The following is a 20110-nucleotide window of genomic DNA, read 5'->3' as shown; positions in this document are numbered from 1 at the left end:
TCCTCACATTTCTTTGAATGTCCTTTCATGGGACGCCTTGATCTGCTCCCAGAGAAATGCAATTATCAGAAATCAACCTCTCTCACCCATTCCTGCCCTAAGCAGCTTTCGCCCACCGGTGAATTTCACATTGTACTGAGAAAGTCAGCAACTAATACTAATAACAATAAAATATGTTTGTATTTTTAGATGACTTTTTCCACTGGGGACTCCCTGGTGAGAGCAGGTGCTGAGCAGAGAGAAGCTGGATATGAGCTGGAGACGGAGAGCGGGAGAGAGACCTGGCCGGCTGAAGCCTTTTCTTGACAGCTAATTTCCATTTTTTGGTATCAAGGGGTCTGTGCCAGTAATTGGCATGCAGATTGTGTCTGATGGGCCTGTTCTACAGAATAAAGGAATCTGCTAGTTAGAATAAGCCAACCCCAGGCTGATGGATGGGGCATAAGGAGGTCATTGCAAAAGAGAAATTGTGTGTGTGTGTCCCTGTGCGTGTGTGTTTCACAAGAATTCCTGCCCCCTCCCTCCTCCCTCTTTATCCGGCAAACTCTAATCTTTCATATTGCATTGAGACAAATGTTGCTCCATTTCTCTCCCTCTCTCTGTGTTTTCCTTGAAGGGATATTTGATGGAACCCACTCTAGGTTTTAATAAAGTGTGAGGGCAAAGGAGAAATTAAAGCAGTGTCATGGTTTGTTAGCAGCCCAGGATCGTCCAGGATGGGCCCAGGCTACAAATTATGCTCTGGAATTAATTGACAGAATGTGGTTCTCCTGTCCATCATGCTTAAGCCAGCAGCCGACAGGACAGCAACAGGAAAACGCGCGTCTGTTACCCATGTTCCCTTCCCTTTGTCTAAGCCGCTGGCCTGATGAGTTCATGGTTTCCGGTATTAGGTAGGAGTTGTGCAGTTTGCTGTCACCTCTTGGGTTAGCTGGACTCTAAAGAAGGTGCTTCCTGCTCAGGTCCCCGCCATGGATCGCCAGGGCCCCGGAGCTGTGGGAAGCTGAAAGACAGAAAGAGATTTACCTTCCTATTTTCAAACTCTATTAAGCCGCTACACATCACCTCTCATGAACACAACATGTATGTTAGGTAGACTGACGGCTACGTCAAAGGTAAGGTTTAAACAGCAAGTTCAAAAGCAGGAAGAATCAGCGAGCTTCTGCTGCTCCATCCCCGGCTCCTGCTCCGATTGTGGCGATGCCGTAACTCTTTCTTGGCTTGTCTGGGAGGTGCCAGAGCATGGGTCTCAGTAGCAGTCAGACACCTTGGGGGCTTTCATCAGCTGGCACTTAGCCCCCCGCCCCCCAACCCGAGAGGCTAGACCCAGACCCTGCTTCTTTGTGTAAGGGAGAGAATGACCTTATTGTCACTGTCTCTGTCTTTCCTGGTCACAGAAGGGTAGGCATTCCTGCAGGACGGGCTGTTCCCATGAGAAAGGAGCAATCTCCTGTTTAGCTCTACTCTGAGTTCACAGCTGCAGGGTCCTTCATTGGTTGGGATGAATTTTTAGACCCCTGTTTAGAGTATTTGTCCTATCCCTAATCCTCTGGACTTGTATCTGATAGGACTTTAACAATAAGAAGCCTATGTCTTTTAAAGTGACCTTTCTTGGCCGGCGCCGCGGCTCACTAGGCTAATCCTCTGCCTAGCGGCGCCGGCACACCGGGTTCTAGTCCCGGTCGGGGCGCCGGATTCTGTCCCGGTTGCCCCTCTTCCAGGCCAGCCCTCTGCTGTGGCCAGGGAGTGCAGTGGAGGATGGCCCAGGTGCTTGGGCCCTGCACCCCATGGGAGACCAGGAAAAGCACCTGGCTCCTGGCTCCTGCCATCGGATCAGCGCGGTGCGCCGGCCGCAGCGCGCCAGCCGCGGCGGCCATTGGAGGGTGAACCAACGGCAAAGGAAGATCTTTCTCTCTGTCTCTCTCTCTCACTGTCCACTCTGTCTGTCAAAAAAAAAAAAAAATAAATAAATAAAGTGACCTTTCTTTCAAAAGGTATTCAAATAGAACATGATAATATTGTAAAACGAGGTAGATGAGCTTTTCATGGAAAATTGCACTGAACCCCCCAACCCTTCCTTTGTCTTCTGAACTGATCCATAGGCAGCAGGGCACTCCCTCTGAGAGCAGAGGGACACACCCGAGCCGTGTCAGAGCCACCTCTGACTCCGTCCTGCCCTTTGGCTGGCTCTGCTGTTGTAGCTTACCTCAGTCTCCCAAAGTGGTGGTGGGGGGAGGCTGGTGTCTTCTACTCCTTTTCTCACCTCCAACAATGCAGCAAGGTGCTCTGCCCACAGGTGGTGCTGGAGAGAAAGGAATTAGGAGGGAGGTAGTAGAACAAGGAACTGGAGAGGCCAAGGAGTGGGAGGGAGGGGCAGGTGACAGCAAAGAGAAAGGGAGGGAAAGACAAAGAGAGGGAAGAGGAGAGCGGACAAGGGAGGAGTGGATGGCTATCTCCACCTCCCCCCGTTCGGGGGCTGGCTACCTCCAGGCCTGCCAGGGCTTCCCACTGCTGCAGGATCTTACTGTTGCACCTGCACCTGTGGTCCTGGAGATGCAGCAGGAGGTGGTAATTGTCTCCAGCATCCATCCTCCCTCCCTCCCAGAGAAAGAAAATGGGGATGTGGAGCTGGCGCCGTAGCTCACTAGGCTAATCCTCTGCCTTGCGGCGCCGGCACACCGGGTTCTAGTCCCGGTCGGGGTGCCGGATTCTGTCCCGGTTGCCCCTCTTCCAGGCCAGCTCTCTGCTGTGGCCAGGGAGTGCAGTGGAGGATGGCCCAAGTGCTTGGGCCCTGCACCCCATGGGAGACCAGGATAAGTACCTGGCTCCTGCCATCGGATCAGCGCGGTCCGTGGCGGCCACTGGAGGGTGAACCAACGGCAAAGGAAGACCTTTGTCTCTCTCTCTCACTGTCCACTCTGCCTGTCAAAAAAAAAAAAAAAATCGAAAAATGGAGGTGCGGTGGGGGGAGAAACACACACACAGAGCTTCTTTCACTGGTTCATTCCCCAGATGCCCCAGGAGCTCTGTCCAGGTCTCCCATGTGGGTGGTAGGGACCCAAAGACTTGAGCCATCTCCATGGCCTCCCAGGATCTGCACTAGCAAGAAGCTGGAGCCGGGAGCTGGAGTTGGTTGTCAAACCTACATATCCTGAAATACATTTTAACTGATGTCTTAACTGCAAGACCAAATGCCTGCCCCTCCCCCATAATTTCTTTTAACTCTGCTCAGCTCCTCCCACAATGCCTTGCTCTGCTGAGAGGAGCTCTCCCCGCCTTCTTTCTGCTAAGTAGACCAGAGAGTCTTGTTGGTTGCTGATGCAGAGAAGTTGGCAAGTGACAAAGGGGAGGGTGGGAGAGATGTTACATCTGCTGGTTCACTCCCCAAATGACTGCAATAGCCAGGCAGGGCCAGGCCAAACCAGAAGTCCAGAATCACATCCTGGTTTCCTATGTGGGTGGCAGAGGCCCAGTCACTTGGGCCATCATCTGTTGCCATTCCAGCTGGATTGGAAGCATAGCAGCTGGGACTTGAACTGGTACAGGGATATGGGATTACAGGCATTGCAAGCAATGGCTTAATTCACTGTGCCACATTGCTGGCCCCAGGGGGTGGCCTTTGGAAAAGTCCTTTCCCTGTAAGTCCCTGAGGCATTAAAAACCCTGAACAAAGATCTTCTGGCCTCATGCCATGCTCTGTTGCTTTTCTGTGTTCTTCCTCATTTCTCTCCTGCCTGCCGGGAATCTGGGCAACTGCAGACAAAGCCAAGTGTAGCCTATGGCAATTAGAACTTTGGTAACCTCTGTGCATGTTACAAGAAGGTGCCCCTTCCTTGGGAGAAGGTTCCCATCCAGGGGGCGTGGAGCAGTGTGGGTGGCACAGGCTGAATCTGAGCCCCGCTCGCCCCCTGGGCCAGATGCCCCCATCCAAGTGGGGTGCTGCCTTCTTCCACCTTCTAACTTGTCAAGGTCACTGTCCTGTGATCACTGGGCCTCATGGCCCGGATAGTTTTCTTGTTACCTGCTTTGAGTTTTTAGAATTTCCATCAAAAAGTATCTTCATGTTCCTCTCGGGAATGTGTCTTTCAAACATTGCTCCCTAAGAGAATAGTTCTGTTATCGCTTTAGGCAGCTGGTAAGTTGGGGTTCAACTGAAAAAATAAAACCACTTAGGTCATTGCAACAGAAGGAATTTAGGACAGGAAGTCACTGGAACAGGTGAGAGAGGAGTGAAGAAGACACACAATGGATGAGGCAACCCAGACATTGCTAGCACTTGCAGCAGTGCGCTGCCACATGAGGTGGGAGAGACAAAGGGAGGAGGTGCTGGACCAGGGACAGTTGTCTTGCAACTGTGAGGCTTAGAGCAGCATGGGGACATAGTTTCTGTACATTGCTGGGCTGACACAAACTCTCCTGTCTTCTTGTTACCAAATGATAAATGCCTGCCCTTATCTGAGTACGTTAGTTAATTTTCCCGTTACTTATTGTGGAACACATCTGATGCAATATTTGTCCAGGTGTAAAGTAACCCATTTACACGAGCAACTGCATTACTTTAACTATTCAACAAACCTTCTGATGACTGATGGCCTGGCCTACGGCGGGGATGTGGCCCCAGACCTGCAGGGCAAGCTGGAGGAGCTGGGGAGGAGGCAGAGCCGCCCTCAGATCCAGGGCCTCCCGCTGGGTGCCGTGCCTGGGGGGTTCGGTCAGCAAACCCAGTGCCTCTGTTCCTGCCAGGGGTCCAGGAGGAAGCCATTTCCATTTCCTTGTGGCCGGAGATGGACACAGAGCCTCCTGGTTGGCCCGTGCGACATAAACACTCAACGGCAGTGTGTGTTCCGGAAGTTCCCTGGGGCTGGCATCCTCTCCTTTCTCAGGGCAGTGGGTTCACGACCAGAGTCCCTGAGCCGTGCCTCCTCTTCCCATGGTTGTTGGACTGCTTGCTGGTTGTGAGCGTGGGTGTGGTCCCTCCCGGGGAGGTACACTTTGCACCCACACTTCCCACACGCATCGTTGGAAAGTAGCTTGGTTTTACCCACCTTCATATTCAGTTCTGCTGTGCACAAACCTGGCTCAAATCCTTCCCAAACTGGTGGAAATTGGTCTCCCAACACCCAGAGCATAAGCACTAGAGGATGGATTTTTTTCTCTTTCATCTTTATTACAAGGCTTTCTATATTTTGTCTTATGACCACATCGTATCAGTGCAAGGCACAAAAGTTATGAATTTGATATAATCAATTATTAGTGTCATCATTGCAAAAATATTTTTTAAGACTTGCTAAAATAGGGTACTGATAGGCCAGGTACTGATCTAAGCACTTTGTAAGATGTTCTCACGTCGCTCCTCATAGAAGCCCTGCCAGTACGTGTCAGGACCGAGCTGTGTCTCCAGGACTTCTGAATGTGCCCTTCTATGGAGTAGGGTCTTTACTGAGGCAACCAGGTGAAAGTGAGCTAGTTAGGGTGGGCCCTAATCCAGTAAGGTTGGTGCCCTTGCAAAAACAGACACGTGATATGCATGGGGGAGATGATGTGAAGCCGTGGGAAGAAGGCAGTCTCCAGGAGGAGGGGCCAGGAACAGAGTCTCCCACATGGCCCCCAGAGAGGATCAATGCTGGGACACCTTGATCTTGGAAGCCTTCCTCCAGAGCTGCAAGATGGGGATTTCTGCTGCTGATTGTTCTTGTTTGCAGATGAGGGAGCTGGTGCGTGCATACACACACATGTGCACATACACACGCACACACGGGGAAAGAGAGAGAGAGAGACACACACACAGGGAAAGACAGAGAGAGAGAGATTGAGAGAGAGATCCAGTGATGTGCTTGGGTTTGCATGACTAGGAGTGGGCATCCAGTTTTCCAGGTGGGAGTGGAGCTGGCTTCAGCTTCCCAGGTGCCCAGAGGTGCTAGAACCAGTCGGGTAAAGGGGGCAGGGGGCCAGGGCTCATCTAGCCTAGGATTTCCCTCTTTCTCAAGTCTTTCACTTGCATGTGTGGAAGTGGGTCTGATGTTTTCTGAACCCCCAAATGGGGCACATTGATGATGAAATATCATTTCACTGTGGCCTAGGACCCTGCTCAGGGTTGGACTGCCTGGAGTCACGGGCTCTGTAGGCTTTGAGCAAGTTCAGATGCTTCACATGGCCAATGACCTTAACTGCCCACAGGGGAGCTGGACAGAGCATGCGTGTGTGTGTGTGTACATACACCCATCACTTTGTCCACGCATGCATTAGTTCACATACCCCTCACCTACACCCATATTTACACACTGAAGCTCATGCACCTATGTGGACACATGAACACAAGAAAACATGCTTGTCTCTCAGAATGTGCACACACTGATTCTCCAGCAGCACACCAACACACGTAGGCACACACATGCATGCTCACACACTTTCCCACGTGCACACACATGGTCATGTGTATACATGTAGTCAAGAATGCACGTGTGGGCTCAGGCCAGCAGGCCTCTGTCACACCAGAGAGTGGTACAAGCTGGTGTTGTGTTTTAGGTCAAGCAAGCCATGAAAGGCAAAAGCGTGTGCCAATGACAATATGAGGAAGTGTTCCCAAGGGAGACTGGAGAGGGTGGGAAGGCTGGGAATTGAGGGGCAGTGTCAGCCTTGGCCAGATGCTCGGGGGCTGCTGGAGCACAGATCTCCCATGGTGTCTTCCATCACAGTATGGGGCTACTCGCATGCCCTTGGCCAGCCACACACAAGACCTGGGCAGTGCCAGGGACATAGACTCCCCAGCACTTCTGGTGTCATTGGGTTCCCAGGGGCTCCAGCGCCCTGGAGTCATCACCTGAGCCCTGCAAGGCAAGGGCTCTTAGAAGCAAAGCACATGTGGGAGAAGAATTGGGCATGGCCTGCAGAACTGGGAAAGGGGATGTGGACTGGGAGCTGTGTGTGTGTGTGCGCACGCGTGTGGGTGTATTGCGGGCTCTGGGCATGGGCAGATTTCTTCCAGGGGGCAGAGGAATGATCCAGCGATGTGGCGAGGAACACAGCCCACGGGTGTTGGTTCTCACCCGAGAAGACGACCTAGCCGGGGCTTGGTAATGGTGGCCGGTTGGACAGAGGCTATCTGCCCTCTGGTGGTTTTCCTACTAAGTTGCCCAAGACCTGAGGAAGTCCAAGGTCAGTGCTGCAAGTCTGTGTACCAGGTGTGAGGGGCAGATTGCAGGGAAATCCTCCACACAATCTGGGGGAGACAGGTGAACAGCAATACCCCCCACCTACCCTCACACTCAGGACATAGTCCCAGGCCTGCCCCACACTGGTTCCATGCGGGAGGCTTCTGGGGAGAACTGGTTCTGCTGGTGTGTCCATTGGTGGGGTGGGCAGGTTTTTCCGACCGCTCATCAGCCTGTGTGGCCTGCACGGGTCAGTTTGCATGCACTGGTTGGCAAAGTTCCCCAGCCAGGTTGGGGACTGGTGGAAATGAACATGTTCTGGTAGGTATTATTCATAGATGACGAAGCCAAGACAGGGAGGCAGAGCGAGTTGGCCTTGGGATCCTAGGACCTCTGGGGTTGAGGCAGCTATGGCTGTAGGGGCACAGCCTCAAGTGTGGGGTTCCAAATGGCTAGGTCAGGGTGCAGTGGCCCTGCCCAGCCCATAGCCTCTTCCCTCATTGTGGATAGGTGATCAGGACCGAGGTTTTACCTGACCCGAGCTGTCTGGTGGTCTGCTGGGAATAAACACTGGGGCTGGAGGAAAAGGAAGTATTTCTCATGAACAAACGATAATTTTCAGGGACTGGACAATTTAAATTCCTATTTCAAAACAATTTATTTGCAAGGGCACAGTGCTGCTGAAGTAGAAACAGGTTTTTTCATTGGTGTACAGAATACCTAACTTTGTAGTCGGAGGTATGGCTGGTGCGGGGCTGTTCCCAGAAAAAGAGGAAGAAATTGCTTTCTCTCTGTCTGCATTGCTGAAAAGGTCACCATGTAGGCTGGGACAGTAGAAGGAGAGAGCTGCCCAAGGACAAATTCCAGCTCGAATCCTGGACTCCAACTCTACGTGGTCACCAGAGTGACAGTGTCCCAGCTTCAAAAATTAAACTTCTTTTGGAGCAATGTGAAGGAATTGTTAGAAAAATACTGATTTTTTCTTTGCTACAAGTTTTTTTTTTTTTTTAAAAGGATTTATTTATTTATTTGAAAGGCAGAGTTACACAGAGAGAAAAAGGAGAGGCAGAGAGAGAGAGAGAAGGAGAGGAAGAGAGAGAGAGAGAGAGAGAGGTCTTCCATTCGCTGGCTCACTCCCCAATTGGTCCCAACGGCTAGAGCTGTGCCAATCCGACATCAGGAGACAGGAGCTTCTTCCAGGTCTCCCACGCGGTGCAGGCGCCCAAGGACTTGGGCCATCCTCCACTGCTTTCCCAAGCCATAGCAGAGAGATGGATTGGAAGTGGAGCAGCCGGGTCTCAAACTGGTGCCTATATGGGATGCTGGCACTGTGGGCAGTGGCTTTATCTGCTACGCCATAGTGCCAGCCCCTACAAATTGTTTACTTGGCAGCTTGGGCCACACTTTCAAGTAAAACTGCTATGGTCCTTAAGAAATATGAAGGGTCTTTATTTTTATTTTATAATTTTTGTTTTAATTTTCATTACTTTTTAACAGAGTCAATGTGATTTGTAGATACAATTCTAAGAACATAATGATGTTCCCTTCTCCCTCCCTCCCCTTTTCCCTCTCACCATCCCTCATTCTCCCTTTCTTTCTTTTTTTCCCTTAGTTTTCAAGATGGTATATTTTAAAATTACATTACAGTAAAAAGGCTTACTATTTCACTGAATAAGAAGTGTAACAAGTAAAAAGCAAAGACTCTAGTGTAGTAGGAATATAGACAATGCTACAAACAATAATGGAATGTAAAAATGACCATTTCATTCATATACAGTAAATTTTTTTAAGTAATCACAGATCATTAAAACTATAGTAGTATAACATTCTTATTTATTAGTTTGACAAAGTTGTAAAAAAAGTTGTTCAAAACTTTATTTGCAGCAATACTGATACACACAGACATTCCTTTCTTTTTGTTTGTTTTTTTAAATTTTAGCTCCCACATACAAGGGAGAACACGTGGTATTTGTCTTTCCAGGTCTGGCTTATTTCACTCAACTTGATGTCCTCCAATTGCGTCCTTTTTGCTGCAAATGGTAGAATTTCACTCTTTTTTATAGTTGAGTAATATTCCAGTGTGAATATATGCCACATCTTCTTTATCAGTTCATCTGATGCTGGACACCTTGATTGATTCCAAATCTTGGCTGTTGTGAACAGTGTTGCTATAAACATGGTGGTGCAGGTATCTCTTTGATACATTGTGTTCAAGTCTTTTGGGTTATACCCAGTAGTGGGATTGTTGGATCATATGGCAAATCTATTTCTAGTTTTTTTTTTTCCACAATAGCTGCACTAATTTACATTCCCACCAACAGTATAAGAGTTCCCCTTTGTCCACATCCTCAACAGCATTTGTGTTTTGGATTTTACCCATTCTGGTGGGGGTGAGGTGATATCTCATTGCAGTTTTGACGTTCATTTTCCTGATGGCTAGTGACATTAAGCACTTTTTCATATATTTGTTGGCCATTTGTATTTCTTCTTATGAGAACTGTCTATTGAAGTCCTTTGCCTATTTCTCAATTGGATTTTTGTTGTTGTTGTTGTTATTTGAGTTTTTTTGCTGATCTATTCAGGATATTAATCCTTTGTCAGAGAGGTGGTTTGCAAATATATTTTTCCCATTCTGTTGGATGTCTCTTCACCCTTGATCATTTCCCTTGCTGTGCAAATGCTTTTGAGTTTGACGTAGTCTCATTTGTTTGGTTTTGTTTTTGCTGCCTGTGCTTTGGGGGCTTTGTCCAAGAAGTCGTCCCCTACACCTTTGTCTTGGAGTGTTTCTCCTGTGTTTTCTGCCAGCAACCTCATAGTCTCAGGTCTTAAATTTAGGTTTTTGATCCATCTTGAGTTGATTTTTGTAAATGGTGAGAGGTATGGATCTAATTTTATTCTTCTACATATATACATCCAGTTTTGCCAGCACCATTTGTTAAAGAGGTTATCCTTACTCCACTGCAGGGTCTGAGCACTTGTGTCAAAAATCAGTTGGCTGTATGCACATGGATTAATTTCTGGGCTCTCTATTCTGTTTCATTGATCTATGTGTTGGTATTTATGCCTACCAAGCTGGCTTAATTACTATAGCTTTGTAGTATACTTTTAAATCAGATACGGTGATGCCTTCAGCTTAGTTTTCCTTGTTCAGGATCACTTTGGCTATTCGGGGTCTTTTGTGATTCCAAATGAATTTTAGTCTTGGTTTTTCTAACCCTATAAAGAATGCCATTAGTATTTTGATAAGGATTGCAGTGAATCTGTAGGTTGCTTTAGGTAGTATAGACATTTGAATGATATTGATTCCTCCAACCCATGAGCAAGGAATAGCTCTCCATTTTTTTGTATCCTTGATGATTTCTCTCATCAATGTTTGATGATTTTCATTATAGAGATCTTTCACTTCTTTGATTAAATTTATTCCTAAATATTTGATTTTATTTGAAATTTTTTTTGTGGCTCTTGTGAGTGGGATTTCTTTCTTAATTTCTCTTTCTGTGATTTCATCATTAGCATACAAAAGTGCCACTTTTTTTTTGTATGCTTCGTTTGTAATCTGCACTTTTACTGAATTGGTTTATCAGTTCTACCCAGCTTTTTGTTGGAGTGTTTAGGTTTTTCCATGTACAATATCATGTCATCTGCAAACATGGGTAGTTTGACTTCCTCTTTTCCAGTGTTGATGCCCTTTGTCTCGCTCCAATTGCTCTTGCTATAACTTCCAGTACTATATTGGATGAGTGGTGAGAGTGGACATCCCGGTCTTACTCCAGATCTGAGGGCAGATACTTGCAGTTTTCCCCCATTCAGTATGACGTCGGCTGTTTCTCACATAGAGCCTTTCTGACTTTGAGTAATGTTCATCTATACCTGATTTGTGGAGGGTTTTTTATCATGAAGGGATGGTGAGTCTTACCAGATGCTCTCTGCATATATGGAGATGATCATATGGTTTTGCTGCTCACTCTATTGATGTGATTTATAACATTTATTCATTTGTGAATATATCCCACTTGATCATGATGCACGATCTTTCTGATGTGTTTTGGATTTGATTTGCTTGTACTTTGTTGAGAATGCTTGCATTTCTGTTCATTAAGGATACAGGTCTGTAGTTTTCTTTTTGTGCTGTGTCTTTAATTTTGGTATCAGAGTGATGTTGGCCTCATAAAGAGATTTGTCAGAGTTCCATCCTGTTCCATATTTTGGAGTTACTTCCTCTTGGAATGTTTTGTAGAATTCAGCAGTAAAGCCATCGGGTCCTGGACTTTTCTTTGATGGGAGACTTTTGATTACTGTTTCAATCTCATTGCTTGCTATGAGATTATCTGTGTCTTCTTGATTTAGTCTTGGTAGGTTATGTGACTCCAGGAATTTATCCATTTCTTTGAGGTTTTCCAGTTTGTTAGCATGTAGTTCTTCATAGTAGTTTCTTACAATCCTTTGTATTTCAATGGTATCAGTTGTAATGTCTTCTAATCCATCTCCAACTTTATTTATTTGAATTTTCTCTCTTTTTTTCTTTGTTAGTCTTGGCTAGAGGTTTATCTGTTTTGTTTATCTTCTTAAAAAACCAACTTTTTGTTTTATTGTTCTTTTGTAATTTTTTTTAGTTTCAATTCCATTTATTTATTATTATTTCTTGCTTCCTGCTGATTTTGGGTTTGCTTTGTTCTTGTTTTTCTACATCTTCAGGATGTATCATTAACTATTTTTTTTCCTAAGATACAGTTTACTCTTTACAACCAGGGTCCACAGGTCCAGGCTGCAGAGTGGCAGTGGGAAGCAGACCCTCCAATCTGGTTTTGGGTAACCTGGTGATAAAATCAGCCCATAATGCCGCCCTGGCCTGGGATACCACAAGCTGCCTAAAACAACTAGCGCTCTGGAAATAGTAAATGGGAGAGTGATTTCCAGGGGGAAATTTTACATAAGATACACATGGGACAGGCCATAGAAAGTTTGCCAAGTTAAATTTGGTACATAATTGCATTCACACTGTATCCAAACCCAGGGTGTGCAGGCGTCAGCTGCTCCTGCCATGCCTCAGTATGCATCATTAGATCTTCAATTTGAGACATTTCTTTTTTAATTTAAACACTTAATGCTATAAACTTCACTCAATACTTCTGCTGTATCCCACAGGTTTTGATATGTTGTGTTTTCATTTTCATTTATTTCAAGAAAGTTTTTGATTTCCTTTTAATTTCTTCAGTGACCCATTGATCATTCAGTAGCATGTTGTTTAAATCCAAGTATTTATGAGTGTTCTATTGTTCTTCATGTTGTTGATTTCTAGTTTTATTCCTTTACGGTTTGAGAAGACACATGGTAAGATTTCAGTCTTTTTAAAATTGCTGAGACTTGATTTGTGGCCTCTATGAGGTCTATTCCAGAAAGGGTTCCATGTGCTGATGAGAAGAATGTGTATTCCATAGTTGTTGGGTGAAATGTCCTGTAAATGTCTATTGGGTCCATTTGCTCCATAGTGTGTTTCAACTCTCATGTATCTTTATTGACTTTTTGTCTGGATGATCTGTCCATTGATGAGAGTAGGGTATTGAAGTCACCACTTTCAGTCTGTGTGTATTTTTGTTTGTGAAGTGCATTTCTTGTAGGCAGAATATAGTGCAGTCATGGTATTTTATCCATTCAGCCAACATATGTCTTTTGGTTGGTGAATTTAATTCATTTACATTCAAGGTTAGCATTGAAGGATAAGAAGTAAGACCTGTCCTTTTGTTGGGTGGATAATGATTCTACCTGCTCCATTACTGAATTTGTTGGTGTGATGTATTTTCATGATATTTACTTCTAATGGAAGATTTCCTTCAGAATGTCTTGTAAGGCTGGTCTGGTGGTGGTGAATTCTCTCAGTTTTTTTTTTAAATCTGGAAAATACTGTATTTATTCTTAACTTAAAAAAATTTTTTTTTATTTGACAGAGTTGCAGACAGTGAGAGAGAGAGAGACAGAGAAAAAGGTCTTCCTTCCACTGGTTCACTCCCCAAATGGCCGCCACGGCCGGCGCTGTGTCGATCCAAAGCCAGGAGCCAGGCACTTCCTCCTGGTCTCCCATGCGGGTGCACCTGGGCCATCCTCTGCTGCCCTCCCGGGCCACAGCAGAGAGCTGGACTGGAAGAGGAGCAGCCGGGACTAGAATCCGGTGCAAATATGGGATGCCGGCACCACAGGCGGAAGATTAGCCAAGTGAGTCACGGTGCCGGCCCCGTATTCTTAACTTTTAAAGTATAGATTTGCTGGATATAATATTCTTGTTTGAAAGTTTTTTGTTTTAAGACCTTGAATATATTATCCCACTCTCTTCTGGCCTGCAGTGTTTCTGCTAAGTGTGATGTTAATCTAATTGGTTTTCCTTTATTTGTAACTTGATGCTTTTCTCCTACTGTCTTCAGGATTCTCTCCCTGTCTTTAACTTTTGACGATTTGATGACAATATGCCTTGGAGAAGGTCATTTTTGGTTGAGTCTGCTTGGGGTTCATGGGTGGAGGGCAGAGCCAGCACTGTGGTGCAGCATGTTAAGCTACTGTCTGCGATGCAAGCATCCCATCTGAGTGCCAGTTTGAAACCTGGGTGCTCTACTTCCAATCCAGCTCCCTGCTAATGTGCCTGGGGAGGTAGCAGATGATGGCCTGAGTAGTTGGGCCCTGACAACCATGTAGGAGACCCAGATGGAGTTCTAGGCTCCTGGCTTTGACCCGGATCTGTCCTGGCTGCTGTGGCTATTTGTGGAATGAACCAATGGATAGAAAATCACTCTCTCTCCTTCTCCATCTCTCCCTGTCTCTCTAGCACTCTGTCTTTTAAATAAGAAATAAATAAATCTTTAGAAAAAGTTTATGGATATGAGTTTTGGAAAAAAATGTGTATGGCATCAAAATTTTTTTGCACCAAAATAAACTTACTTTTAATTCCATTTTTCCAGGGCCATTTTGAAGTACCCTTGTGTTTGGCAATTTGGTTAGCAAGCAGCACTTCTAAACTTGTCTTTGGCCTTAACATTGTAGCCTTTAAAGACTGACTCCTGAAATAATGGGAAATTGAGGAGAAAGACTTTACAACCAGGTGGCCTTCTGTGATTTGGTTATTAATTTGGGTGTCCCCGCAAAGGTCCATGTGAGAAAACTTTGGTCCCTAGGCTGGTGCTATTGGAGGCGGTAAGACCATTAGAAAGTGGGGCCTAGTTGGAGCTCTTTAGGTCATTACAGGCACACACTGGGAAGGTAGTTCTGTGACCTCTTGAGTTCTCTAGAGAGGATTGTTCTAAAAACCCAAGTTTGGGCCCACCAGCTCTCTCTGCTTCTTTGTTCACCATGTGGTCCTTTTTGTACTTGAACTCCACCATCCACCATTTGCCTGGGCCCCTTGCCAGAGCCTGCGTCAAGATATTTAGACTTTCAGCCTCTGTAACTGTGAGCTAAATAAACCTCTCTTTCCTTTGAAGTAGCATGTTTCAGGTGTTTTGTTATAGTAATGAAAAGCTGACTGATACATGGCCCTTGCTTTGATTATATGGGAATCAATGATCAAGAATAGCCATGTTCCAAGCTTGTAGACTTTTGTTGAGAGTCAGAGTATGAACCTGCAAATTTGCATAGTTAGAAGAAAATATCTTAATAAATTTCCATGCATTTTAAAAGTATTTTGTTTTCTAATTAAGCTTTTTTTATTTTGAGGTAATTGTAGATTCACATGCAGTTATAAGAAATAGTAAAGACATGTTAAGTGTGTGTGTGTGTGTGTGTGTGTGTGTGTGTATGCTCTCATGATACTTATGAATGCTTCTCTCCTTAGTCTTCCTGGAAAGTGAGGAACAATGGATATGATACCACAGCACCCTGAACTCTTGGCTGCACCTCACCGCCAGCCTCTCAATAGCAGAACTCAAGGACCCTATGTCCCTATTTCATTTGCTGTTATGAGGGAAGGATTTAGCTGTGTATTTCAGAAGTGTAGGCAGTAATGAAATTTACCTCGGGTTTGCACCTTACAAATGACCATAAAACAAACCATAAAAAAATCAAAGAGGATGAAATAGCATATTTATATCTACAATGGATGAGAAATATATTTGTGATATTTAAAGCAAGAGAAGATATTATCAGAAACACAGTGAATCGAATCAAGTGTAAAAAAACTTTGACTTCGAGGAGCAAAAAAAGGGACTCATAAAATGAAAAAATGGAATATTATTTTAATTATTTTGACTAGGATTTACAACCAAAAATAGATAAAGAATTATCCAATTTTATGGTTAAAACCTAAATTCTATTCAACAATTTATCAAAAGATATGAAGATTTTGTTTGCTTGTGAAGAAAGGTGGGTAATATTGTTCATTAGAATTGCCTTTAGAATTTATAATGTGGCTGAATTATAACAGTGGATAGGTTTGCTCTATGGAAATGTATTTTTCTTTTATTATTTTGAAGATAGTATACTAACATAAAAATACTCAGCCCAAATAATAATTGAAGAAATAAAGAAATGAACAGCTGTGGAGTGTCAACATTAAATTTGTAAAAATAAATAAGACTGACAAAGCAGTAGTATGAGATTCTGCATAAAAAACTCACATTGCTGGCCCAACATTTCTGAATTACAAGTTGGCAATTTGTAATAAGAACCATGAGAGAATTCACTTTCTGCCTTGGTAACTCCACCTTTGGAAATATACCCTAGGGCAATAACCCAAATGAAAAAGCCCCATTTAGGCAAAGATATTTATGGCAGCAAATTCATAATAGGGGAAGGCAGAAAGTGACCAAAATGCCCAGTGAGTGGGAAGAGGTAAATTAATTGTATGTATTAGGATTTTTCTGTGACAACAAGCATTGAGAAGTACAAGTGAACTGGGTTCATCTGTGAAAATGTATGTGTGTCACAAGGATAAGTAGAAGCAAAGCAGAATGCAAGCTAAAATACCCACCTTACAACTTCATAGAAATGGTGCCTGTGCTTTGATGAGTCTGGAAACTGTGTAGAGAGATGTATAGTGTTGGAGTTTTTAAATTCATGGCTTACTTTTCCAATAAGTTGCATTTCTTCAAACATTGTTGGATGAAGATGAAACGGTGGTAAAAACTTCATTAGTTGTGTAATCTATGTAGTCCTTTTCTTTTCCGGTACTTAGGGTGTTTCTAGCTTCCCTTTGAGAGCCAACCTCACTACTTCTGTAGCTGGGACCTTGAATGGGATGTGTATTGCCTGCCCAGGAAGCCACTGAAAGGCTGCTACAAATCCCCCCCCCCCCGGGGGGGGGATCGCTGTGGAAGAGGAAGTCGCCCCTTCCTACCCCAGAGTCTGTCTCTGCTCTTCTCCCTGAAGTTAATGTGCCCTGTGAACCTTGAGGCGGATGTAAGTAAGGCCACACCCGGGCACAGGGGCAGAGTGAGGGCGGGGTCGTGTTGGGCAGGTGAGCAGCTGACACTGCTCCTGGTCTGGCAACCTTTTGGTCTTCTGCTTACTTTATAAGGCAGTAACTTTCGATTGCAAATTCCAGAAAATCCTGCTTTGAATGACTCAGAAAGCAGGAAACTATATTGTTCCTCTCAACAAGAAGCAGTGGATAAAGCAGCTATAGGTTGGTTAATCCCACAGCTCCAGGTTCGTGTTTTCCGTACTCTCAGTCTCAGAATGTCAGCTGTGTCCTTCGCTAGCTCTTATTGTGATCCCAGCACGGCTGCTGGGGAGCCAGCCCACAGACCTGCCACACACTATCAGGACTTACCTTTTGCTTTCCTCCTTTCAAAAGCTGCCTTCTGCCCTCATCCCCCGGTAGCCTCCCTTTCATTTCTCACTAGCCAGAATGCATCCCATGTTCAAGCCTAAACCTGCCTTTGTCAAGGGGGTGGGGCCACAGCGATTCGCTGAGATGAGACCTCTCGGGTCTTATTCCAGTTGCTGGCGATTGGGTGTCTCTCCCCTGGCACTTCCTGGCACCGAGCAGCTTCTCCCGGTCCTCTGGCTAGAAAGGCGGAACTTTGGTTTCATTACTTGGCGGTCTACTTCCTGTGTGTGCTTCCAGGGCCTTGAGGTGAGTGAGTGTGTAGAGAAAAACTCAGCAATGGAGTGGGGTGGCCATTTGGCTTCACAGAAAAGATGCAGGTTACGAGTCCATGTCCTGTACTGGAGTACCTGGGTTCAGTACCTGGTTTTGCTCCCAACTCCGGCTTCCTGCCAATGCACTCTGGCAAGCAGTGGTTACAGCTTAATAATTGGGTCTCTTTCTCTGTCTCTCTATGTGTGCGTCTATGTATATATATGTATATATATTGTGTATATATATATATATACAAGGGTGTATATATACACACATATATAAATATATATACACACATAAGTGCTTGGGCCCCTATACCTGTGTGGGAGACCAGAAAGAGGCTCTTGACTCCTGGCTGCAGGTCAGCACAGCTCCGGCCGTTGTGGCCATTTGTGAAGTGAACCAGCAGATGGAAGACCTCTCTCTTTCTCTGCCTCTGGCTCTCTTTAATTTTGCTTTCCAAATAAAAAATCTTTTAAAAAAGAAAACAAATAAGCATATATTATGGAGTAGAAAGCAAGTATTACATGAGTTTTAAGCTTAAAATACAAAAATGTTCAAACTTAAGGTAAGACAGACTCAGTTTTTTCTTTTTTAAGATTTTTTATTTATTTTAGAGGTAGAATTACAGACAAAGAGAGGGAGAGGCAGAGAGAAAGGTCTTCCATCCTCTGGTTCACTCCCCAAGTGGCCACAATGGTCAGAGCTGAGCTGATTTGAAGCCAGGAGCCAGGAGCTTCCTCTGGGTCTCCCACATGGGTGCAGGGACTCAAGCACTTGGGCCATCTTCCACTGCTTTCCCAGGCCATAGCAGAGAGCTGCATCGAAAGCAGAGCAGCTGGGACTCGAACTGGTGCCCATATGGGATGCCGGAGCCAGGTGGAGGCTTAGCCTGCTGTGCCACTGTGCCAGCCCCCAGCCCAGGGTTCTTAAACTTGACAATAAATCACCGTAAGTGGACTAACCTGTTTGAGGAACATGTTGTGACTCAAGGCCCTTCTCTGCTCTGGGAGCCCATGTCCTCATGCCTGGTTGGATGAGTTTATGAGGGGCCCTCTGAGGTCCGTTGCTGTGAAGAGCTGATCGTGACTCAGCGGCTTTGAGCCTCAGCTCATGTGCTGCTGCAGTCTGCAGATGCATCACATTCTTAGAACAAAGTTTGCTTCAGTGACTGACACTTTTACAGGAGACAGATCTGAGTAGGTAGCCCTCCACCTGCACTTGGTATCATCTTGAATGTGGGGCAAGAAAGGTAAGTTGGTTCCTAGTGTGCACTGAATTGTGGCCTTCCAAAAAAGATGCGTGGAAGTCCTAACCCCAAGTACCTCAGAATGTGACTTTATTTGGGAATAGAGTCTTTGTCTTATTAAAACGAGGTCATTAGGGCCAGCTTTGTGGCATGGTGAATTAAGTCACCACTTGTGACACTGGCGTCCCAGATGAGCACCAGTTCAAGTCCTGGCTGTTCCACTTCAGACTCAGCTCCCTGCTAATGTGCCTGGAAAAGCAGCAGAACATGAACCAAGTACCTGGACTACTGCCACCTGTGTGGGAGACCACGATGGAGCTCCAGGCTCCTGGCTTTGGCCTGGCCCAGCTCTAGCCATTGCAGCCACTGGGGAGTGAACCAGTGGATGAAAGATCTCTCCCTGTCTGTAACTCTACCTTATAAATCAATCAACCAATCAATCTTAAATAAATAAAAAGTGAGGTCATTAGTGTGAGCTCTCAAATGACTGGTGTCCTTATGAAAGGGGCATTTGGATGCAGAGACAGCCATGCTCAGGAGGGAGACAACACACAGAGATGGCAGAGCAGGGAGAGCACCATAAAGATGAAGGCAGAGATTGGAGCGGTGCACAGATGAGCCAAAGATTCCCAGCAGACCACCAGACACCAGGAGAGAGCCATGGCGTGGATTCTCCTAACAGCCTCAGAAGGAACACACTCTGCTGATGCTGTGATGTCAATCTTCTAGGTGTGTTCCTGGCAGCCGTGGAAGCCAATACAACTCCTGCAGGCTCAGGAGAAGGGAGGGCTGAGGCAGATGGGGGCAGCATGGTTCAAGAGACCAGAAAGCCCTGGAAGACTCCCAGCTGAGTGAAAACACACCTTGACTGCCGCTCTTCCTGTAACCTCATGCACAAAAAGAGTTTTTTTTTTTTTAAACCTTAAATTTATAAAAACAAAGAAGGGAGGCAACCAGGGTAACCAACACCAGAGGTTGCAAGACAGATAGCCAGGAAGCAAGACAGACTTGTCACATAGGCCTTGACAGACTTGGGATGGCTGAAGCCTAACCTAGCAATGGTGACATCCACGAAGCCACGCAACTTCTATCACAGCAGCCCCACTGTCCACGAAGGAGGTAGGAGCAACTTTGGTGAGGAGTAAAATCTCAGGCTAAAGAGAAAGAGAAAAGTGGGAGTCCCCGACAAAGGCCAGTCAGATGGCTGGACTGTGAGGATGAAATTTAATGAAATCTGTTGTAGCCTGTTTTCTGTTGCTATAACAACCTACCTCACAGTTTTGGAGGATGGAACTCCAAGAACAGAGAGCACCTACCCTCTCTCTAGCCTCTGGAAGGGCATGCTGACTCCATCACAACATGGCAGTGAAGCAGAAAGGGAAATGGTCTTGTGCAGAAGGCACCAAGCCTTGGGGTGGCCCCACGTTATAAAGGAAACCCTTCCACGAGACAGCCATAATCCTAAAACGTTCACCTGTGATGCTAGCATTCCACATGGGCACCAGTTCAAGTCCTAGCTGCTCCAATTCTGACCCAGCTCTCTGCTACTGTGCCTGGGAAAGAGCAGATGAAGCCCAAGTACTTGTGCCCCTGAACTCACAAGGGAGGCCCTGATGAAGCTCCTGGCTCCTGGCTTCGGCCTGGACT

General features: G+C 45.7%; 1 protein-coding gene across 2 annotated transcripts in view; it reads left to right on the top strand.

Moving 5' to 3' along the window:
* Window positions 1-334, top strand: part of IL20RB (interleukin 20 receptor subunit beta) — a 52021-nt gene extending 51687 nt beyond the window's left edge. Inside the window, exon 8 of one of the 2 annotated variants that reach the window (XM_070072778.1) lies at window positions 190-334. In XM_070072778.1, the coding sequence (XP_069928879.1) occupies window positions 190-306 (117 nt within the window). In that variant the 3' untranslated portion in view covers window positions 307-334. The remainder of the gene's footprint in view (window positions 1-189) is intronic. The other variant, XM_070072776.1, reaches the window with a different exon arrangement.
* The last annotated feature ends 19776 nt before the right edge of the window (window positions 335-20110 follow it).

This window comes from Oryctolagus cuniculus, chromosome 4, assembly GCF_964237555.1.
Source record: "Oryctolagus cuniculus chromosome 4, mOryCun1.1, whole genome shotgun sequence".
NCBI lineage: Eukaryota > Metazoa > Chordata > Mammalia > Lagomorpha > Leporidae > Oryctolagus > Oryctolagus cuniculus.
The sequence above is the reverse complement of the archived record's forward strand: the minus strand, read 5'-3'. Positions and strand labels throughout refer to the sequence as shown.